Source organism: Geotrypetes seraphini, chromosome 3 (assembly GCF_902459505.1).
Source record: "Geotrypetes seraphini chromosome 3, aGeoSer1.1, whole genome shotgun sequence".
Taxonomy (NCBI): Eukaryota; Metazoa; Chordata; class Amphibia; order Gymnophiona; family Dermophiidae; genus Geotrypetes; species Geotrypetes seraphini.
The window spans coordinates 298,314,406-298,339,631 of record NC_047086.1 but is presented as its reverse complement, the minus strand read 5'-3'; the positions used below and the strand labels follow the sequence as shown (position 1 = coordinate 298,339,631).

At 39.5% G+C, this 25,226-nt stretch overlaps 1 protein-coding gene across 7 annotated transcripts in view; it reads right to left on the bottom strand.

The window, feature by feature from the left end:
- The window catches only part of FMN2 (formin 2), a 587,410-nt gene that overhangs the window by 237,315 nt on the left and 324,869 nt on the right, over positions 1–25,226 (bottom strand). For all 7 annotated transcript variants that reach the window (XM_033938052.1, XM_033938050.1, XM_033938054.1 and 4 more), the window contains exon 14: positions 22,070–22,190. In XM_033938052.1, the coding sequence (XP_033793943.1) occupies positions 22,070–22,190 (121 nt within the window). The remainder of the gene's footprint in view (positions 1–22,069; positions 22,191–25,226) is intronic.

Here is a 25,226-nt window from a genome sequence, read left to right as displayed (position 1 = left end):
ATGTGGCAAGTAGTGGGCTTTGCGCAGCAGAATAACACAATAGAAGTCATCACTATAGTAGGCATGACGGCATCAAGGAGGGCTGCTGACAGCTAGGCAAGATCAAAAGCAGATCCGGTTGCTCAACAAACTATATATGTCAGTGAAGTCAGAAAGGTTAGGCTTGGAGTCCCAGAGAGCAGTGAAATCTGGGGGCAATCGGTGGAGCCAAACCCAGTGGGTATATCTATAAAATCCCTGACTGTGTTTAGGCCTTCTGTCATTAAAGTGTCTGGTGTATAACATCCACATTTTAAAACTCATGGGAATGTGTGAGCCGTAATTTTAAGCAGAACCAGAAAGCACAGTATACTTTTGAGTAAACATTTAACTTTCTCATCTATATTCCATTATGATCTCCTCTTTTTATACATATATAAAGTGTGGCATATTCTCCAGAAGTCTTGTAAATGAATCTTGACTCTCAAAAGGAAAGTGTCTTCTGAAGTTTTAATTTGAAATCTTGGAAGAAAAATATGTGTTGTATTTATGACCTGATCATAAAATGCTATACTGTATATGCAAATGCCTACATGGAAGTCTGCAGAAACATAATAGAAATGCAAAGCTGCTCAGTCTAAAAAGTTATCTTCAGGGACATCTACAAATTATAGCTATGCTTAATCTGTGATTAAGTTCCAAAGAAAAACCCTTTCCCAGGACCATAAAGATGATTTATGCTTTACGTACATAATTTAAAAGGTAAAATTGAAATTATAGTATTCAGCTCCAAATTCTCAATGCAAAAAAAAAAAAAACTCCAGACATATTAGCTGAAAATCTGAATGAAAATGTAGACATTTTGCTTTATTTAACTAACTTATGTTCTTTCTTTGAACTCAGTGTGCTGCTTGTTTCCATCTGGTTACATAACTGCACTGGAGGGATTCTATCTGCTCTTGCCTCCATGTGTCATTGCTGAGCCCTGCTGGAATGATTGGTGGCTCCGCCCCCTAGTGACATCATAGGGGCATGGGTTTTTTGCTGTGAGGATCACACCAGAGATGTTTCCATTTGTGCCTTGCTTAATGTGCTTTGAAATGATTCCATCTGCTTTTGCCTATGTGTGTCATCCATGATTCTTGCCAAGACGACTGCTGATTCTGCCCCCTAATCACATCATACATGTGCACAGCCTATCGCAGTGAGGCTCATGCCAATTTTGTCCTGCTAACGCTAGAGTCGTGTGCTCCTTTGGGCAGACTCTGGATATTAACAGCTGGGACTTTAAGTGTTTGAAGTATGTTTGTAGGCTTGTTATGACGTTGACTGAAGTTGTAATGGGGCAGGGAAAGTATGGCATCTGGTATTTCCCCTGTAAAAGGGTGTCACAGAAGTATTAAAACAAGATATGATTCATCCTGATAATATGAAGGGAGATATGTTAAAATTAGACTTGTGAATACTAGATCTGTTAAAAATAAAATGTTATTTATGATCTTATTGAACTGAAACTTATAGTGTATTATGTGTGACAGAATCTTGGTTACTGAAACCAGATTTAGTAGTTGTTAATGATATCTGTCTAATAATTAGTGAAGTGGTCTTGTAAAAGCTGTAAATTAGGTGGTGGTGGTGGAGTAAGGGGAAAGGGGATGAGGATGGGATTTGATATACAATCAATCAATTTGGTTACAATCAAAGTAGTTTACATAATATATTATGTACAGGTACTTATTTTGTAACTGGGGCAATAGAGGGTTTATTGATTTGCTTAGGAGTCACAAGGAGTTGCAGTGGGAATCAATTCCTGTTCCCCTGGATCTCAGGCCATGCACCAGCTTGTAATGTACCAAGTTTTGAATTTTAAATTGCTATTTGCTGAAATATTAAGATTAGTCATTTCAAATGATACAAGTATTTCATTCTTTGTTCTTTATTTCCTCCAGGAATTGTAATATTCAATTGCTCTTTTTAAGAAGAACACCAGATACATCTGGTGTGATATAACATTAGCTGAGCTGATGTCACCTTCTGGTAATATTTATTGGTTGGTGATGTGTGTAAAATGGGGGGGAGCAGAGGGTGAGGGGACTATATGAGGCGATGTCAAGGGTCTGTAGAATAAGGATTGGCAAGTTTATAAGAGGAGGTAAGAAAGGGTTAATAGAGCTTGTAATAAAGAAAAAAGATTAGGGAGGTTTTTAAGATGATGGGGGTGGAGCAGTCATGTGATCGGTTGGATGTTGTGGCAGACTGGAGTGAGTTCTGTGAGCAAAGTGGAAGAGTAGGGTAGTCTTCAGGAAAAAAAATATTATCCCTTCCATGTGTGCTGATGTTATGTTTTGTGTCAGTGTTGGGGAGAGGGAGGGTTACAAGTTATATATGGACTTGGGTGGGATTGGTTGAGCTTATGGGGTTGGGAGGAGGTGGTCATAGCTTTGGGCGGGGCAGAAAATAAATGGGTATGGCCCAGTTGGTTCTGGGAGATGAGCAGTTAATAAATAAATATAACATTCATAGGCGACACCACTGCGAGGGGAAGCATGGCCCGGCGTCACTGTGGGTCATGTCTGGGGGGATGGGAAGCATGGCCTGGTGTGATGTTATAAGTTTAAAGACTTAACAGGAGCTAGTTTCGACACCGAATAGCTCCCTCGGGGTGTGCAAAATATGTATTGAGGGTTTGTTGGCTTTGGACATGGATTGTATTGTAAGTGGAGATAATATTCAGATAGATAATAAGGCTGCGGCCAAATATTTATTCCAATAAAATTGAGTTGTGTGATTGATTGGTGGTGATTAGCTTTCAATTGCAGGTGATGGGAATGTGAATGCTAATGTTATTGGTTTTTATTGCAACTTTGCCTGTAAATGTGGACGAGTTGTGTATTTTGGGCTTTTTAATTATTCGTTTTAATCCTGTATCATGATTGCTTAAGAAGTGTGATCATGTGTTTGATGCTTTACTGCATGCTCGTTTGAACAGATTGTGAATAATTTAGCACAATATAGAATCTGAATTATATATTTGTGTCAGGTTTTTTTTTAAACCATCATGTTTTCATTCTCCATGTTTGTTAGATGTAGGGCAAAAGCATTGTCTACATTTGTGTTTTAATCTTCTAGATCTGTACAGTAAAATTTTGAGCTAACTTACTTGAATACAGTATGAGTGTCATGTCTAATTTTTCCCGATGACACTTCAACTGATGAGACAGTTGATGTGTGGAATACTATGACAGAATTGAGACAAGAAATTGCACCTGTTATGAATGTAGTGGTCTAGGGTAATTATACCCTGTGCCCCTGGACAAATGTTTTGGATACTGTGAGGTGTGAATTATGAGTACTGCAAAGAGTTTAAAGAAAATCTTGGGACGCTGACAATTTGAAGAAGATGAACAAACTGACAGAGAACCCGGCAGTTGTGAAGATGCGAGAAATATCTATTTGAAGGCAAAGATGTAAGGTGCCATGGAATTATTTCACATGATCCTGCAGACAAGCGAATTGATCCGCCCATCCCCCAAACCAGCGGGGAAACTTAAAAATCAGCACCAAATACCAGTGGGCAGGATAGAGAGGCAGGAGCCCGATCCTGTAGGCAAGCGAATCTATCCACCCCTCCCCTGAACCAGCGGGGAAACTTAATCATCAGCACTGATACCAGTGGACAGGAGAGAGAAGCAGGAGCCCGATCCTGCAGACAAGCGAATTGATTCACCCCTCCCCCGAACCGGCGAAGAAACTCAAAATCAGCACCGAGACCAGATATCTGCCTTTCTACTATTTAACTAATTTAACTGTTAATTCATCTGCTGTTATTGAATCGGATCTAGGGCTATCTGATTCACTGTTAATTAATTATCCTAGAAACGGGAAGTAACAGACACACCAAATAGCCATTAGGCCAAGAATGAGTCAGTTTAACCTACAAGCATGCAACTCCTACTGATCCTACTAATCTATTTAATATGCAATAACATTAAGGATGTTAAGTCACTCTATCCACAGCTACACTCATCCCATTACCCTGCTTTACCCATTAGGTTTATAATCAACCAACAGGAAAACAGAGCAAATCATATCAAGGTAATCTCAAGCAACGGAAGACATCAACGTACCCCAAAAAATAAAAGGATAAGGGAAGTAAAACCCATCAGAACCACTACATCCACCAAACCTATCACATCTACTTCCGTTCCCTGTGCATATCTTAACACCAGATCAGTTAGGAACAAAGCATTCTTAATTAAATATTGGATTATCAACAAGCAAATAGCCTGTCTTTTTCTAACGATAACGTGGCTTCTGTCTGAAGCTGACCCAATAATAAATGATCTTATACCAGATAATTTTAAAATCCACATGCTAAATCGCGAAGGAAGAAGAGGGGGAGGATTAGCAATTGTCACCAAGGAAGGATTTGTAGTTGAACTATTGGATTCCAAAATGACCAATCAATTAGAAATATTAGCCTGTAAAATAAGCAATAAGGAACTAGAAGACTATCTTTCTTGTATACTATTGTATGTTCCGCCGAAAAGTTGGCCAAAAGCTAGAGAGGACTTCTGCAAATTTGTCCTACACAACTCAATCACTTCATCACATAATCTAATCGCAGGAGATATAAACCTACATCTAGAAGAAATAGACAATCCAGAAGCGAAAGACTTTAAAAACTTTCATTCTGTACTCAATTACAATCTCCCTTCACCCACTCAAACGCATGAAAAAGGCCATCATGTTGATATGGTAGCGATGTCCATAAAGGAAATCATAAACCCTCCCATCTCTCTCTCGGACGGTACTTGGTGTCATGATATCTGGCCGACCATTTCACTTATTATTTCAATCTAATTTGGACCCGGCTAAAATCTAAGACACGCTCATGGACAAAAAGAGAACACCTCACCAGGGGCCATATCAATCCAGAGGAATATTGGTCGCAATATGATTTATAAGCAAAGATAGAAGAAGAAGAAGGAGTTGACTTCTATGCTCACTGGATGAAAACTAGCACGTCCATCTTAGATAAAATTGCCCCTATATGAAAGAGCAAAAGCTACTCAAACAAATACAACAAATGGTTTGACATCGAACTCCTAACAATGAAACAATCAATACGACGATTAGAAAGAATCTGGAAAAAAACGGGAAAACTGTCAGACCGAAACATCTGAGATCAAACATAAAACTCTACAAACAACAGATAAAAGAAAAACTTAAAACTTTTTACTCATCTAAAATTAACTCATCTAATACTAGCTCAAAAGGAGCCAACACAAAAGAACTGTTCAACATGGTTACAAATTTATTCGACACCACATTCCACACTCAACTCATGCATAATACCAAACTACCCTCAGCAAATGAACTAGCACAACATTTTGACTCAAATATCAAAAATCTATCCTTATTACAGGTGATATTGCTTTGACATCTCAGCTAGATAGAAGTGATGCCAAACTCCTGCATTGTCTATTGCTGATTGCACTTAAAATCATCTTATCTCACTGGAAAGACTTTTCCGCTCTTACTTACCATGAATGGTGGAACACTGTCTGCTTATACGCTAAGTATGAAAAATCAATAGCGGAGAAAGATAGATTGTCTCTTTCCTCATTCAAGCGTATGTGGTCCCAAGTATTATCCTATGCTGAACAATTTCATTGACCTATTGCATTATGCATTTATTAACGATGCCACTTTTACGGTATCATGCTTGTTTGAATCTTGCTGTATGCTAGGTGCTTGTAGCTTTGTTGACGTGATAGTTCTCTTGGTTATGTGTTTACATTTTTGTATTCCTTCTTGACTAAAATTCAATAATTGCTGCATACGAACATCAATCAATTGATATACCAAGAAATGAAATACCAGCGGACATGATCTGGAGTTCCTTCCACAATTCAGATTGGAATAACTACATCAAATTATATAACAAATACTCTAAATCATACTGTATCCTGGACTCATGTGTTCCCTCTAAGCTGAGCAGGTGTCCTCCAGCTGCATTGCTACCACTAGGGGGTGGAATATTTTCAGTCGCTAAGGACAGGTATGTTCCCTGGAGTCCTGCAGAACTTGCCTGTCCCTCACAATTGAAAAATGTGACAGTAAAACAGCACCCTCTATTGGTGAGACTGTGGGTGGAGGACTCCTGCTCAGCTTAGAGGGAACAGTGCGAATGTCCCCCAGAGATTATGAAAGCAGCTCCACTAGGCTTTAAATTATCCCTATTGAATTATCTAACCAATAACCTAAACAATGGAAAATTCCTCACCAATAATGGTCATATTATAACAACCCCAGTCCCAAAAAATTGTAAAGAATCAGCAACATCAATAACCAACTATAGACCAGTAGCATCTATTTCATTTATGGTAAAAATCATGGAAGGATTGGTACACACCCAACTAATGGAATATCTCGACCAATTCTCTCTTCTGCATGAAACCTAAATCTGGTTTTAGGCCTCTATTTAGCACTGAAACAGTAATTGCGGCCATTCTGGACAATTTACGTTACTTGTTCAGTAAGGGCCTCAACGCCCTAATCATGCAATTTGACATGAGTTCTGCCTTTGATTTGGTGGACCATGGAAAACTGTTACAATGCCTAGACACAATCAGAATCAGAGGAGAGGTACTGAACTGGTTTCAAGGTTTCCTTATATCACGCACCCACTAAGTCCATTTTAATCACGATCTCTCAGACACATGGAGCAATCCATCTGGCGTGCCACAAGGATCACCGTTATCCCTTTTGCTCTTCAATGTTTACATGACCTCATTGGGTGCACAACTGTCCTAGCTGGGGATAAAACTATTTAGCTACGCTGACGACTTCATGATAATTATCCCATTCACCAACTCTGCCTCAGAAGTCACCCCCAAAGCAACAGAAGTACTAAATCGGATGGAGCAATGGATGAATGAATTCAGACAAACTAAACTCAGAGAAAACAAAATTTTTCATAGCATCGCCATACTCACTTGACACTAAAGCACCAATGTGCATCAATAATCTTAGTTATCCCATTCAACCCACTATGAAGATATTGGGAGTAACACTGGACCAGAACCTGACCATGAAAGACCAGCTAGACTCCTTGATCAGAAAAATTTCTCTCACCCTCTGCAAGCTTCAGTCCATCAGAGCTTACTTCGATGTCTCATCATTTTGAATTCTGGTACAATCCCTTATACTGAGTCAACTCGATTATTGTAACATCGCCTACTTGGCACTTCCCCAGAAATATATGTGGCGATTGCAACTAGTTCAAAATGCAGTGGTTAGACTACTTTGTGGACTGAAGAAGTTTGATCATGTGACATCTTCCTATTGACTTTTACACTGGCTGCCGATGGAGGCATGTATAAAATTCAAGTTTGGTTGTTTTTGCTTCAAGGTACTTTATGGCTTAGCCCCTAAATACATAACAGACCTTTTCTCTTTCACAACCAACAGACACAAGCGAAGCTTACACCCGAACTGTGTTTCTCCACCAGTTAGAGGTCGTAAATTTAAAAGTCATCACCAACATCTTTTTGCACATCAAGCAGCATTATGGGGTAAAGACCTTGAACAATTGCTCGTGCCTACTACCTATTTGGAATTCAGGAAATGCCTAAAAACACATCTGTTCCTGAAATACTTAGGAAACCAACCTATACAATCTTAGTTCTCAACAAACGATCGCTAAAACTATCAATCACTAAGTCTGTACTTTGTTTATTCCATTCAATCTGTAACATTTCTAATCATTGTAAACCGCATAGAACTTCACGGTCCTGCAGTATATAAACTGTTATTATTATTATTATTATTTCTCAGCAGTAGGTTTTACCAAGTACTTGTATCCTGTATTGGCCACCATGAATACGGGATACTGGGTAGATGGACCACTGGTCTGACCTAGTAAGTCTTTTCTTATGTTCTTATAACACGAGGGTAATTCTACATATGTAGAGCCTGATACAAAGGAATGTGGGGATTAAATGATGTATTTCCACTTCAATCTGTTCAGAACTTGGCTGCACACTTCATATTCCGCCAATGTCACTATGCCCACATTCTCTCCTCAAGTCACTTCATTGGCTACCTATCCATTTCCACATACATTTCAAACTTCTCTTAGTAACCTACAGCTCTGTAGCTCCTCAATATCTCTCTTCTCTCATTTCTCCCCACAGTCCTCCAGGGGACTCTGCTCAATGGATAAATCTCTCTTATTTGTACCCTTCTCCTCTACGGCCAACTCCAGACTCCAACCCTTCTACTTTGCTGTGCTGTATGCCTGAAACAAACTACCTGACTCGGTACGTCAAGCTCCGTCTCTGGCAATATTCAAATCCAGACTCAACGCCCACTTTGTTGAAGCTGCTTTCAATTCAAAACTCCAACCCATCTTCTAGCACCAATATCTGTCTTATCATTCCCTCTGTAATTTCCCCACCTGAACACTGTGTATTGATGCATCTTCTTGTTCATTTTATTTTTAACAGATTTAGCATTCACAAGTCTAATTTTAACATATCTCCCTTCATATTATCAGGATGAATCATAACTTGTTTTAATACTTCTGCGATACCCTTTTACAGGGGAAAAGACCAGATGCCATACCTTCCCTGCCCCATTACAACTTCAGTCAAAGTCAACGTCATAACAAGTCTACAAACATACTTCAAATACTTAAAGTCCCAGCTTTTAATATCCAGAGTCTGCCCAAAGGAGCACACAACTCTAACATTGGCAGGACAAAATTGGCATGAGCCTCACTGCAATAGGCTGTGCACGTGTATGATGTCATTAGGGGGCAGAACCAGCAGTCATCTTGGCAAGAATCACGGATGACACACACAGACAAAAGCAGATGGAATCATTTCAAAGCACACTGAGCAAGGCACAAATGGAACCTCTCTGGTATGATCCTCAAAGCAAAAAACCCATGCCCCTATGATGTCACTAGGAGGCGGAGTCACCAATCATTCCAGCAGGGCTTGACTAGATTGTAAGCTCTTTTTAGCAGGGATGTCTCTTCTATGTTTTGATGTACAGTGCTGCGTATGTCTAGTAGTGCTATAGAAATGATCAGTAGTAGTAGTATTATATTATTTGATCTCTTAAAGAGGAACATTTGGAACAGAGATCAACAGTGTTGCCAAGCAAGTAATGTTTTATACAATGGTATCTCAAGTCATGTATAGTCATCTTTTCTTCCTTTGAATGAGTCAGAACTGGTGCCTACTGCATGTCTTGTTTTGACTAGGTTGATGCCGGATTCATGGGGATGCTCTATTATTAGACAGTTGGCAGATTCTGTAGCTCTGGCATTAAGAACTATTCTTATTATCATAATTTGAGTATGTGTATTCCTTTTCTCATCTTTAATTGCAATAATTTTTGTTCTTCTCTTCTTTGCTTTAAGATAATTTGCCAATAATCTTCCCACCTTATTTGAGTTTCCATAATACAGAGTTTGTTAGGAAAACAAATCTTTCCTTACCAGTTTTGAAGATAATTCATTATATTTACCTTTTGCTTTAAGATTGCAAAAGTTGAATAGCGCTAAGTCTAATAGGTGATTGCATTGTAATCTCGAAGTAGGGACTCTAGATCATTTATTATTTTTTTGTGCCTTTATTTTAAGCCTTTTGGAAATCTATTTGAGGTCAAATAAATTGTTTATTGGAAAACCATGTGGCATTATCTTATGATACAATTCTATTCAGAATATCAATGAGGACACAGTCAAATTTAATCTAACAATAATAAGCTTTTATTGATCATGACAGGAGTCGCCATACAACAAATCACATTTAATCTAACAATAATAAGCTTTTATTGATCATGACAGGATTCGCCATACAACAAATCACATTTAATTGGAAGAACTGGAATAGACTCAATTAATGGTTTTGGTGGAATTCATTATGCCACATTTATAAAATGGAAAGAGCAACTGCTATACTAAGAGGGAACTATAATAAATTTAATGAAATCTGGGGGCTATTGACAAGATATTGTAATCAACAGATACCATTTTTCCATTATAAATACAATAAAAAGGAAGGGGTGAGGAGAGGGATTTTATAATTTTATTAAATATTTAGACCGATAATAAAGAATATTCTATATGAGCTTTGTGAATGCATAGATTATGGTTGGGTTGGGAGGGATTGGGTTACAATTTTAATGTCTTAATCTATATATATAAAATCGGAGGTATGTATGTGTGTATGTATGTGTGTATGTGCCGCGATCACGCAAAAACGGCTTGACCGATTTGAACGAAACTTGGTATGCTGATCCCTCACTACCTGGGATGATATGTTCTGGGGGTCTCGCGGCCCACCTGCACACGTGGGCGGAGCTACAAACAGAAAATCAGATTTCACCCATTCATGTCAATGGAAATAATGTAAAAAGCTGCCATTCTCACAGTAATTCAAAAACGGCTTGACCGATTTGAACGAAACTTGGTATGCAGATCCCTCACTACCTGGGGTGATATGTTCTGGGGGTCTCGCGGCCCACCTGCACATGTGGGCGGAGCTACAAACAGAAATTCACATTTCACCCATTCATGTCAATGGAAAAAATGTAAAAAGCTGCCAGTCTCACAGTAATTCAAAAACGGCTTGACCGATTTGAACGAAACTTGGTATGCAGATCCCTCACTACCTGGGGTGATATGTTCTGGGGGTCTCGCGGCCCACCTGCACACGTGGGCGGAGCTACAAACATAATATCAGATTTCACCCATTCATGTCAATGGAAAAAATGTAAAAAGCTGCCATTCTCACAGTAATTCAAAAACGACTTGCCCGATTTGAACGTAACTTGGTATGCAGATCCCTCACTACCTGGGGTGATATGTTCTGGGGGTCTCGCAGCCCACCTGCACACGTGAGCGGAGCTACAAACAGAAAATCTTATTTCACCCATTCATGTCAATGGAAAAAATGTAAAAACCTGCCATTCTCACTGTAATTCAAAACCGGCTTGACCGATTTGAACAAAACTTGGTATGCAGATCCCTCACTACCTGGGGTGATATGTTTTGGGGGTCTCGCTGCCCACCTGCACACGTGGGCGGAGCTACAAACAGAAACTCAGATTTCACCCATTCATGTCAATGGAAAAAATGTAAAAAGCTGCCATTCACACTGTAATTCCAACTATAAAACACTTTCTATGACACTATAACCACTAGGGACATCGTTTCTATTCTACCACAGACACCATACATATAGAGTTTGTATGTTCTAACTGTGTTTGTAACTGTTTCCTTCATGCACCCCAGTTCATAATGTTATTACATTACATGAGTACTCACATATCCTGAACTAGGAACACAGGTTCCATTCTGAACCGGGAACAAACTACATGGAGTTTCTTTTCAACCTGAGTTTCCACATATTGAGTTGTTTAAATCAATACTGAAACTTTTGGATGCCACTTATTCCAACAGATCTTCCTTTTCAGTTTAAGAGATTGCAAATTCCAGTGAGACTTGCATTCTCTATCACAATCAACAAATCACAGGGACAGACTATTACATACTGTGGAGTGGATTTAAGATCCCCCTGTTTTTCCCATGGACAACTCTATGTTGCTTGATCAAGGGTGGGTTCACCCAAGAATTTATATGTTCTTGCTCCTGGAGGTGAAACTAAAATTGTTGTTTATAATCAAGTTTTGTGTTAGTTGTATTGTATTCATTTTGTCAAATATTTCACATTATAATTTGATTATTGTACTTTTTATAAAGCTGTAAAAAAATAATTTCATTCACCACTATAAAGTATCTTTATTTCAATCCATTTACTGTGTTATTGCTATAATTAAATACCTGTGCAACGCCGGGTCATCAGCTAGTGTTGAATATGATAGAGTTTCAAGTGTTGTATTCAATTTTAACTGTTATTTATTGTTACACTTGTTGTAAGATGTATAATGAATAAAGATTTATTAAAAAAAAAAAAACTATTCTTAAATTTCTTGAGTTAGAAGTGCTTCCATCCTCATAGAAGCTATCTAATTAAGCTTTTGCTCGCCTAATTTGCAACTACTGCTTGTTCTACAGACCAATTTCTAGTTTATCTAATGTGGCAAAAATGATTGAAAAAGCTGTCTTGAATCCGTTGATAGAATTTATTGGATCCTTATCAATATCGTTATGGAGGGTCCATAGTATTCAGACCACTTTGTTGACATGATTAGAAAGGAGATGGATTGCAATTTCAAATATTGTTTTATAACATTGGCTATTTCATTAGCATTTGCTACAAGTACATGTTGAGATTCTGTTAAACTACCTGTACATATTGGGCTGCAAGATCATGTTTATGATTGGCTCTGCAAACATAATAAACCCCCCAAAATATGCAGATGAAGTTCCGTGACATTCTGTTGGAGGTGTACCCAGCGACTATGGGCATACTCCAGGGCTCGGCATTATTTGTCCTACTTTTCAATTTGTACGTTTCTTGGGGTCCCTTTACTAAGGCACCCTAACCGATTTAGTGTGCACTAAAGATTAGCGCGTGCTAAATGCTAACACGCCCGTAGAATATAATGGGCGTGTTAGCATTTAGCGTGTCTTAGTAGCAGGACCCCTATATTAGGTAAAGGCCTTTTAAGAACTTGACATTCATTATAGACTTTACATCGATGGCATTCAGGGGTTTTATTCCTGCTTGATGATTCTCATTAAGGATTTTTCTGTGAGGTTAAATGCTTGCTTAGAGATGCTCACAGTCTGAATGGCAGAGTAGAGGCTTGCAAACACAGAAGTTATGATTAGAGCATGATCTAGAGCCATATTTGCCCTCTGTGGCTGCTTTTCATGATGTTTTTTTTTTCCTTTAAAGCAGGGGTGTCAAAGTCCCTCCTCGAGGGCCGCAATCCAGTCGGGTTTTCAGGATTTCCCCAATGAATATGCATGAGATCTATTTGCATGCACTGCTTTCATTGTATGCAAATAGATCTCATGCATATTCATTGGGGAAATCCTGAAAACCCGACTGGATTGCGGCTCTCGAGGACCGACTTTGACACCTGTGCTTTAAAGGCTCAGAGTAGGCGTTCTAGAGCAGTGGTTCCCAACCCTGTCCTGGAGGACCACCAGGCCAATCGGGTTTTCAGGCTAGCCCTAATGAATATCCATGAGAGAGATTTGCATGTAATGGAAGTGAGAGGCATGCAAATCTGCTCCATGCATATTCATTAAGGCTAGCCTGAAAACCAGATTGGACTGGTGGTCCTCCAGGACAGGGTAGGGAACCACTGCTCTAGACTCCTGGCTGTCCATGCAGGATCATTACAAAAACACAGTTTATAAAATCATCGTTTTATTAGTGCTGTGTTTTGAAGACATTAAAACCAATGCTTACTATCTAAGGCTTTAGAAGATTATTGTAGTGCATATTACCTGGGGTGTTACTGCTTCATGCCACACGGCCTTGCAGATTCTTCAAAATGCTGTAGCAAAATTGATCATGGGGTACATGGGTTTGCTGGCAATAATCCAGCATTGAAGCAATTGCATTTGCTACCTATCATCTGGAGAATATGGGTCAATATTTTGGGCCTTATTCACCAGAAAATGAATGGAATAGCCCTCTTGGTATGTGTCTCAGGCATTGCAGCTGTATCAGCCACTCTGTCAATTAAGATTAGAAAACAAAGCAATCAATGCTAAACATATATTATGATGATAGTAGGAAGGTTGCTTTATACTATACTGGCCCAAAATATGGAATTTCCTATGTATTTAGGGAAAGAGGACTTGTATACTGCATTTTTGTGTCTTTGGCATTTCAAAGCTTACATTCAAAGTGGATGGGCACTGGAAGATTAAGTGATTTGCCCAGGGTCACAAGGAGTAGTACCAGGATGTGTTTCAGCTTGGCAGATATGATATATAGCATGGGTCTGGGATGAGGAGTGTGACTCGGTGATTCAGAGTGGCCAACTGAGGAAATAAACCAGGATTTTGTCCTCCCAAGGGTGCTATCAGGAGAAGACAGAACAAGAGGAAAAAATGTGAGTGTGAGAGACTTTGCGTTTAGCAGAGCCTGTGGGGAGTGCATCAGCTTGGTGGGAAAGATAAGAGTGGTCCTGTGCTGAGGGAAAAAGGTGAGACCCTGAGCGTCACACCATGTGTACAAAAGGCATTGCATGAAGAGTTTGGGGAACATATTGAAAGACTTCTTGAATTGACTTCATTATAAACAACTTTGAAAACAGTTTCAATATTCTGAAAAAGTGAACTGTAAATAGTTGTGAATTGGAATTTGTAATCAAGTTTCAAGTAAAGTTCAGTTATCAATTGCACCTTGGTCATAAGAACATAAGAATAGCCATATTGGGTCAGACCAATGGTCTATCAAGCCCAGTAGCCCAGCAACATTCCATGCTACCGATGCAGGGCAAGCAGTGGCTTCCCCCATGTCTTTCTCAATAGACTATTGGCTTTTCCTCCAGGAAATTGTCCAAACCTTTCATAAAACCAGCTATGCTATCCGCTCTTACCACAACCTCTGGTAATGTCTTCCAGAGCTTAACTATTCTCTGAGTGAAAAAATATTCCTTCTATTGGCTTTAAAAATATTTCCCTGTGACTTCATCAAGTGTCCCCTAGTCTTAGTAATTTTTGGCAGAGTAAAAAATCGATCCACTTGTATCTGTTCTACTCCACTCAGGATTTTGTAGACTTCAATCATATCTCCCCTCAACCATCACATTTCCAAGCTGAAGAGCCCTAATCTTTTGATTCTCTCCTTATACGAGAGGAGTTCCATCCCTTTAACATCTTGGCTGCTCTTCTTTGAACCTTTTCTAGTGCCGCTATATCTTTCTTGAGAAACCAGAATTGAACACAATACTCCAGATGAGGTTGCACCATGGAGTGATACAGGGGCATTATAACATTCTTAGTTTTATTAACCATCCCTTTTTAAATAATTCCTAGCATCCTATTTGCTTTTTTGACCACTGCCACACATTGGGTGGAAGGTTTCTTATATTGCCTACGATGACACCCATATTCTTTCCTTGGGCGCTAACCCCCAAAGTAGACCCTAGCATCCAGTAGCTGTGATTTGGGTTATTCTTCCCAATGTGCATCATTTTGCATTTGTCTACAATTAAATTTAATCTGCCACTTGGATGCCCAGTCTTCCAATTTCACAATCTGTATGCGTTTTAACTTTCACTGTTAAACTTTGAACAGTTTAGTGTCATCTGCAAATTTAATCACCTCACTCATCATTCCAATTTCCAGATCATTTATAAATAAGTTAAATAGCACTGGTCCCAGTACAGTTCCCTGTGGCACTCCACTGTTTACTCTCTTCCATTGAGACAAATGACCATTTAACCCTACCCTCTGGATTCTTTGATAAGAGATAAATCTAATCTAATCTAATCTTCTATTTGTGCATCGCTCATACCTATACAGGTTCAAGGCGACTGTAAAGAGAGGTAAGATGGGAGAGAGAGGAGGTGGATAGATAGGAGGAAGGGAAAGGGAGAGAAGAGAGGGTAAAGGAGATTAAGTATCGAACAGATGGGTTTTCAGTGTTCTTCGGAAGATGACGTGGCAAGGTTCAGTTCTGGTCTTTTCTGTAAGGCCATTCCAAGTTTTGACTCCTAGGAAGGTAAGCATGGAGTAGAAAACTCGTTTCTAGTGAAGATAAAGTATGAACTGAGTGTGGTGACAAAGCCCTGCGAAAAGTGTCCTCTGGCCTACTAGATCTTATTCAGCCCCAGTCTACACCCAGCTCAAAACAGAACTTTCTCTCTTTTTGTGAATATTGATCATGAGTCCCCAACCCGAGGAGCTTGCTGGTGCCCGAGCCTGTGTGTAAGCGAGACCAGGGTTATATTAGCTTACTGATGTAGGATGATTTATGGTAGCACAGTGAGCAAAAAGCCTTAATACTTGGAGGGCACATTTAGATATAAATAAATTTGTATATGTTTGATTATACATGTTTTTTTTCCCTGCAATCCACCTAGGTTTTAGGTAGAAACCTTAAAATATAAAATGGGAAATATTTTTTGTCTCCTTATTTCCAATGCACACTTCCCATTAAAGTTGTTTTTTTTCTCTTTCATTTGCTTATTCATTTATTTAAGATCGTTTCAGGCTATTTCATGTCACAACAACATAGTAAAGAACCCATTTCAGATTTTTAATCTGTCATTTCATTTTTAAGTTTTCAATATAAATCCCCCCAACTTACATAAACTTCAATTCAACATATCTAACAGTGCAGCAATAATGCAAATGTCTTGATACTCTAATTCCCCCCCCCCCCTTCCCACCCAAGGAGAAATGTCCCTTACTCTTGTCAAGCAAAATCAAATTAATTTAATATGAGTATTGTACTTCTTAGTTTTGGGGGTCAACAAGTTCAAAAACTGTGTCCAAATTTGTATGATTTTTACTTTTTTGTTCTTCTCTTCTTTGCTATAGACTGACATTTGTTTCAGTCTCAACAGCTGATGCCTTTGATTAATCCATATTATGGTCCATAACATTAAGCGCTCCTTTTACTAAGGTGCGTTAGGGCCTTAAAACGTGGAATAGTGCGCGCTAAATTGCCCCGCGCGCTAGACCTTAATGCCAGCATTGAGCTGGCATTATTCTAGAAGCGTACCGCACGGATTAGCGTGTGGTAATTTTGTGCGTGCTCTAAAAACACTAGCGCACCTTAGTAAAAGGAGCCCTAAAAATTGGTGGCTCTGGCAGTATCCACTGAAGCAGGATACAATGGTTCACTTCAAACATTCCTCCTTCTCTAATTCTAGATCCTCCTCCAAATCTCTCACACACATTCCCCTGCATTTCCAGTTGAAAATCCTCATTACCATACTAACATAAGAATTGCCATACTGGGACAGACCGAAGGCCCATCAAGCCAAGAATCCTGTTTCCAACAGTGGTCAACCGAGATCCTAAGTACCTAGTTAGATCCCAAGTAGTAAAACAGATTCTATGCTGCTTATCCTAGGAATAAGCAATGGATTTCCCCAAACCATCTCAATAATGGCCTATGGACTTCTCCTTTAGGAAATTGTCCAAAACTTTTTCAAACCCAGCTAAACTAACTGCACGCTAAGTTTAATTTCACACTGTGTGAAGATATATTTTCTCCGGTTTGTTTTAAATCTACTACTTAGTAGCTTCATTACATATCCCCCTAGTCCTAGTATTTTTTGGAAAGACTGAACAAGCGATTCACATCTACCCTTTCCACTCCACTCATATCTCCCCTGAGCCATCTCTTCTCCAAGCTGAAGAGCCCGTGCCACTTTAGCCTTTCCTTATAGGGAAGTCATCCCATCTCTGGAGTGCAAATGTCTGTATTTTAATTTTAAAAGGTGATGTTGACATCTCTTATGTCTTTTTATATCAATGCATGATCCTTTTTTTACCTTTGTTCTTTGCTCAATTGAGAGTGCTTGTAGGCACACTCATCTTAATATGTGCTTAAATGGTGGATTGATTCTTAATGAATGCTTGAGAAGGCAACAAAAGGTGCCAGATAATTTAAGAAAAAAAAAAAAAAGTGTTTGCATTTTTATGACTTATTTTTGGTGAAGTACTACTACTTAGCATTTCTAAGCGCTGCTAGACATATGTAGCGCTGTACATTAAAACATTCAAGAGAAAGTCCCTGCTCAGTGAAAGTCATTTGACAGAGCTCAAGTAGATGTCCTTATGATGAAGGGGTCTACATATTTAAAGCATTAGTGTTCATGTGGATGTTACAGTATATAACACCCATGTACACTTTTATTTACATAGCTCAGGGCTACCACACAGTAATATAATGCACATGCAGACTGGCTCCCTCCCTACCCCTGCCTCCAAAAGTATGCTAATGTCTTCACTATGTGGCACTGAGTAATACAGAGTACATAAGAAATTTTTGGCTCTCTCTAAACTCAATCTAAACCCTGCCTGGATATACTCAATCATCTGGAACCTCTGTGACAGCCAGATTTTTCCCTGGGTAATGAAAACTCCCATCATTTCCTAGATTACTAATTATAGAACCTGGAGGCCCCACTCAAATTTTGCTAGAAGAAGGAGATGGTTTTCTTCTTGCTGGCCCTGTAACAAATACTGGCATCCATATCAAAGCAACAAAGATTCTCAGGACACCTATGAGACTAAGTCAGACTGTAGAGATGGTTATGGGAAGGCCTGTCATTGTATTAGGGAAGATTCTAAAATTCCTAGGAGGATCTTACACTAGAGCAGGGGTGTCCAATCTTTTGGCTTCCCTGGGCCGCATTGTCCCAAAAATATGTTTCTGGGGCTACACAAACGCTGCAGCAAGACAGAGGAGGGAAATGGCAAGATGGTAAACACTCGGGGCCAGCAGAGGAAAACACTGCATCGCCCTCGACCGGGGCCACACGGGGCCGCAGGTTGGACACCCCTGCACTAGAGGGTCCAATTTAGGAATGAGCTAGATAGTGGGAGGTAAAGTTTTCCTTTGCTAATTCACTCAAAATGAAAGGGTTAGTTAACAAAGAAAAATTATTATGCAAAGTATTAACATGGCCATGCTGCTATCTTTATGGTGGCCATGTTAATGTTGCTGCATCTTGGTTTTCTACATCATGCATAAACTCCAGTGCAACATCAGCATTAAAAATGCGTCAATAAACTCAAGTTAGTATGTTTCTTTTTAATAATGATTAACATGTGCTTAGTCAAGGAAAAAGAGAAAACTACTATAGATTCCATATATATGTTCAAGGGCTCACTAACTATTGCAATCAAAATCCCTTGGCTAAGCCAAATATCCAAACCTGAGGCATAGTAAAGGGGGGAGGGGCAGGGGAGGACTGCCCTGGCCACTGTCTTGGTGGGGGTGCTGGCACCGCTACACCCCCGTGCCACATTTGTGCCTTCTCTTCCCCCCACCCCTGTACCTCTTTAAATCTTTTCCAGTGCGAGCAACTTCTCAGGCCTGCTGCTCGTGCTGGTCTGGATCCCCTCTAAAATCACTTCCAGATCACTGGGCCAGGAAGTGACATCAGAGGGAAAACCAAAGCTGGTACAAGCAGTAGCTGGAGAAGTTGCTCATAAAGATTTAACAAGGTACAGGGGGTAAGGGAGGGTGCGAGTGTGGCGTGGGGGTGGAGAAGGAGTGGGGGGAATGCGCCACTCCCCCGGGCGCCTCCTACTCTCACTCTGCCACTGATCCAAACCATGTTGCATTCATTAAAAATATATATTTTTTAAACCCTGTTGAACTGGTCTCCAGTAACACATCATCAATGAGCATTAGTGCAGAAGCAGCTTACTACTAATAATAATTATATCATTTCCATAGCGCTATTATATATATTTGAAACATTTATATCCCGCATGTCCCAGAAATCTATGCAGGTTACAACAAACATACATAAGCATGTACACATTAACACAAATAAAAACATTCTAATAGCATTCTCTTATAAATCTCTCAAAAAGGAGTGATAAGTACAAAAACTAATATCCTCCCTTTATACATTACCAAAAGCTTCCCCAAAATAATAAGCCTTTAAACCAGGGGTGTCAAAGTCCCTCCTCAAGGGCCGCATTCCAGTCGGGTTTTCAGGATTTCTCCAATGAATATGCATGAGATCTATTAGCAAACAATGAAAGCAGTGCATGCAAATAGATCTCATGCATATTCATTGGGGAAATCCTGAAAACCCGACTGGATAGCGACCCTCAAGGAGGGTCTTTGACACCCCTGCTTTAAACACTTATGAAAAAATAACAATAAATAAATCTGACATATCAAGCACTGTAATTTTGACTAATGCGTTGGGGGAGGGGGAATTCTATTTATGTTATCTAAAAATTGGCATTGAAATAAATCGGCACTTAGCAGTATTCTATAAACCATATTCAGAGAGAGGCATGGTTTATAGAAACACAGAAACATGATGGCAGATAAAGGCCAAATAGCCTTTATCTGCCCATCCGCAGTAACCATTATCTCTTTCTCTCTCCAAGAGATTCCACGTGTCTATCCCAGGCCCTCTTGAATTCAGACACAGTCTCTGTCTCCACCACCTCTTCTGGGAGACTGTTCCACGTATCTACCACATCTAAACTTTAGATGTGGCTATTTACACCATTTACACTGCTTTAAAATTGTGCATGGATCGGGTATATTCTGTAACAATGTGTGTGTAACTTTTAGGAATGCCCATGACCCGCCCATACCCTTCCCTGTCTATACCCCTTTTGAGAGCCATGTAGTTGAATTTACATGTAGTAGTTTATAGAATAGACAGTGGTGTGTGTAAATTCTAATTAGTGCCAATAATTGCTTGTTAAGTGAAATTATTGTTAACATAGTAACATAATAGATGACGGTAGATAAAGACCTGAATGGTCCATCCAGTCTGCCCAACCTGATTCAATTTAAATTTTTTAAATTTTTTCTTCTTAGCTATTTCTGGGCAAGAATCCAAAGCACTACCCGGTACTGTGCTACCCGGTATTGGTGCAGATTGGCTTGTTAACTAATTAAGGGGTCTTTTTATTAAGCTGCGTTAAACGATTTAGCGCATGCTAAATGCTAAGGCATCCATAGAATATAATGTATGCCTTAGGATTTGGTGCGTGCTAATCTTTAGCGCACTTTAAATTGGTTAGCACGTCTTAATAAAAGGACCCCTAAGTTACATGTGCAGATTGACAATGCACACAGATTTGCATGCACAATTTTAGTTGTGCAGAAATGTTTTCATCGATTACGAATGATCCGCCCTCTTTCAAAACTACTTGAACCTGCTTCCTTAAACACCTTGATCCACTCTCTTGTGATGTCTTGTATAGATTACTGTAACGTCCTTTATAAGGGCATAACAAAAAAGGAAATACGACGCCTTCAAATTGTACAGAATACAGCTATTAAAATTACCTATAACGCAAAAAAAATATGATCATGTTTTACCTCTTTTATTCAAAGCACACTGGTTATCTGTTGAACACAGGATCAGCTATAAAATCCTATTTTTAACCTTTAAAATCCGTTTCAATAACCAGCCAGAGTTCATTGACAGACTTCTTTTTTTTTTTTTTTTTTTTTGTAAATAATTTTTATTGTTAAAGCAGCCAACAGCAATACAAGACTCAGGGCCAATAGCCCTGTAACAAGCAATGAACAAAAGTTCCAGAACAATAGAACACTCCCACGAGGGCAGCAGACATAAACCACCAATAAACATAAGGAACAAAGATTCAAGGGCAAACAGGTACATTCCCAAAAAAATAAGAATAAATCAGCAAAGCCCAAACACTAGGAGCAAAAGTCTCCCAACAGTGAAATCGCTTATAGTCCATCTAAATCACTCCGTTCCATGTCTCAGAATCTTCTTACCATACCATCTTTACAGTTTCTCAACACATTGAGATCTAATAATTTTGTTTGGAACTCGCTACCCAATTTCTTATATGAAGGGTCTGCACTAAATCAATTTAAATCAAAGTTAAAAACCTTCTTATTTCAGGATGCATTTGGACAATAACTGTCCTTTTAAGGACTAAACAATGCTTGCCCATTTTTTACCCCATACATATTGTTTTCTCCCTCCTCTGTGTTCTTTTCTCCAGAGATTGTAGTTCTTGCCCATTTTCCCATTTGTTTAAAGTAAACCTGTATGTCATGTCTTTGTTGTACTAATATATCCCTTTTTGTTTAGCTTTACTAATTTTTAGTTTGATTTTATGGTATTTTTATTGTACACCGCCTAGAAGTCTGATTAGGCGGTATAAGAAATTTTAAATAAACTTGAAACTTGGAGTACCGATAGTTGCTTGCTTCATAATGGCACTTACAATCTAGTCACAAACATATTTGACGTCACCTGCAAATTATTTCTAGGTATTTAAGTGTGTCAACAAGGTAACTATATTACATATTGTGTTTCTGTAAACATTTTAAAACCCGCTTCTGCTATATAAAAACAGCAGCATTTACACACTCAAGAGATGTGAACATACACAACCATTTTCATACTGTTTCCAGACATAAACTGGTTATGTTTTTACCTTGCAAATCTCTCTTTAGCTTGTGAAGATCTTTGTGAAAATCGTCAAACTTCATTTGAGAAACCTGGAAGAGTTCCTGGGGCTCTGGTAGAGGAAAGACACATTGCTCTTTTCCAGCATCCTGATGGGGTGTGGGCAGGAGGCAAAAAATATGTGCGTTTTCTTTTTAAAACATACAAAAACTTTCAAGACAGACATTATGTATGATGCATTCTTTATCATAGTGTTATTTGGATAGCAGAAGTCCCTATAGGGATAAGTGCTTTATTTGCCAATTTTCAACATCACTATCCACATAATGCTGGGTAGTGCAAGGGCAGGGTGTGGGCATTCTGCCACTCTCTTTCTCTCTCTAAAGATAAATATTCAGCCACCATTTAGATATTGTGGATTAATTTAGGTCAGCAAAAAGGTTATTCTAACCTAAACCAACTATACAGATAACAGCTAAATATTGTTGCTAGCTATAGATCCAGAAGTGGTCAGAGTTGTCCAGGCATATTATACACTTCTCACAGTTCAGAAAGCAGCACTGAATACATAGAATAGATTTAAGTGATTTGGCTAGTGCTTAAACAAAATAAACTAACTTGATAACGATCAGGCAGCTTTGATAGTTTCCACTGATTTCTCAATTGCCTTTGACCTCCTCCTCTCCTCTATCGATCATCAGAAATTGAAATCTCAGGTATGGTTCACAAATGGTTTTGTTCATTTATTCAGAATTGCTCATTTTCAGTATCTACACTATACAGTCGATCCATCCATTTACTCCTCCCCCCCTTCCTTGTGGTGTCCCACAAGGTTCCATTTGTCCCTATTATTTTTTTTTTCATTCTCTACCAAGAGGGAGAGTGTGGCACAGTGGTTAAAGGTACATTATATAGATTGTGAGTCTGCCAAGACAGACAAGGAAAAATGCTTGAGTACCTGAACAAATTCATTTAAACTGTTCTGAGCTCCCCCAGGAGAATGGTATAGAAAACTGAATGAATGAATAAATAAATACAGGATCACGGAATCAGTGGCCAGTTCTATGTTGACATCCTTCTTGTTCATTCCTCCATTCCCCAACACTGAAGGTGATGATCCATCTTTACAACCTTTGCAAACTTGTTTGGACTGTCTCTTCTTGAGTCATTTCTCATCAACTCGCTCCTAATCTTGTTATAATCTGTTGCTTGTTAAATCACTGAGCAATCAAAATCATCTTTCTCTTACGGCAAATCCTTTGCGTTCTCTCCTTTTCCTTATGGATTAATTTAAATACCTTGGGGTCATAATTGACCAACTATCCTTTACTCAACCGATTGCAGCAGTGGTAAAGGCAGGTTATTTAACTTATGTAAACTGCATTGTTTGGTCTTTATTTAATAATTACTGATTGTTCTATGTGATTCTTTCCTCATGTCTTGATTACTATAATGTGATTTATGCAGGACTTCCAAATTGCAGTCTTAGAAGACTTCAGGCTATACATGTGTTCTTTACTGGGATAAGAATCACATTACTCTGTTTCTATTACGGTTACGTGGACTCCCAATCACTTTAAGGATTCAGTTTAAAATTCTTGCTTACAAAGCACTCTATAGAGGTCACTTTCCTTATCTGATATTACAATACTACAGTATATGCTCACCTTCCTTTACTTCATTCTATATGAGACCATCATCTAGTTCTTCTAGGTCCATATATGCTACGTTTTGAATCTACTGAACAGAATGGGCTTGATATTCAAAGAGATCAAAGTGGTCAGGACAGGCTACTGGGCATTTAAATCACTTTTCCGGGGCTAACCATGTATATTCAGCGGCACTTAACCAATTAGTGTTGCAGAATATAGCCGGTTAGCACCTAAGCCAAAACCAACTATTTTATGGGCAGTCCAAGGGAAGAGTCAGCAGTTATCCAGTTAAATGCCGATATTCAGCTATTGACTGGATACAGGACGCATAAAAATCAGTCCTATCTTAACCCGGTTTAGCTTATCTGGTTAAATGCTGAATATCACACTTTATTGGATAGGTGTTATCTGGTTAGGTACAACTAGATATTGAATGGCAGTGCTTTTGCATGGTGAAATGGTATCATCAACAATGGATGCACTGAGACTAAAATTGACTCAGTTAAACAACTCTAACGAGGTCTCAATCAATCACACAATAAAGAATGTTTGAGAGGAAAAAAGGTCTCAGAAACTAGCTCAGAATTCTCATTCTGTTCTGAATCTTATGGGTTATGTGATTGACCTTAAAACAAGCCTCTCTCATCCTTAAATTGTGTGTGAACCTGTGTTGGGGTTTTTTGTTGTTGTTGTTGTTATAGCCCCTTATTTATAGAACAATCTTCAAATTATATTAAACTAGACTTTAAGCCCGTTACATTAACGGGTGCTAGAATAGATGTGTGTGTCTTTCTTTCTTTCTTTTTTTGTCTCTCTCTTTTCTCGGCTGTCCACCACCACCCCTTCACTGTTCCCCCTGTCCAGCAGCAGCCCTTCTCCCTTCGTTTTACCTCCTCCGTCCCTCTATTTCTCTGTTGCGCCATGCCTGCCTGTCTCTCCATGGCCCCTTTCTGTTTTCCCTCCCTCCCTCCCAGAGCAAAGCATGATTGCTGTCTACCCCCAGCACACCCCTCCCCCCAAAGCAGCCCCTTTTCCCTCTCCCCCTCCACTTCTTACCAGCACACCTCGCAGCACCCGCATGATACTCTCCTGCCATTGTAAGGACAAACCGCTGCTCAATCCGCACTGCAAGCCACCCCACGTGCCGCAAATGGGATTCGGCACGGATGCACACATCACGGCGGCAGGGATCACGGCCTCCTTGGTACACCCATGCTTGCGCATCTGGCTCTGTCAGGACAGACCACAGGGAGGCAGCAAAGGGTTAGGTGCCAGCCCCGGCCCATGGCCCTCCTCTGAGACGCTTCTCTGTTTTCCTTTTTTTCTTATCGGATTCCCTTCTTTTTTTTGTTTAAAAAAAAAAGCCCTGGTCGTCTCTATGGAGACGGCAACATGCACCCCTGGAGTAGCAATTCACATAATATAGAGAGCAGGGAGAGTCTGCAGCCGCCTCCTCCCCCACCCCCGGCTGTCAATGCTCACCAAGTTACAGCGAGGCCTCTATACGCTCCCTTTGCAAAGTTTACTTTCTTG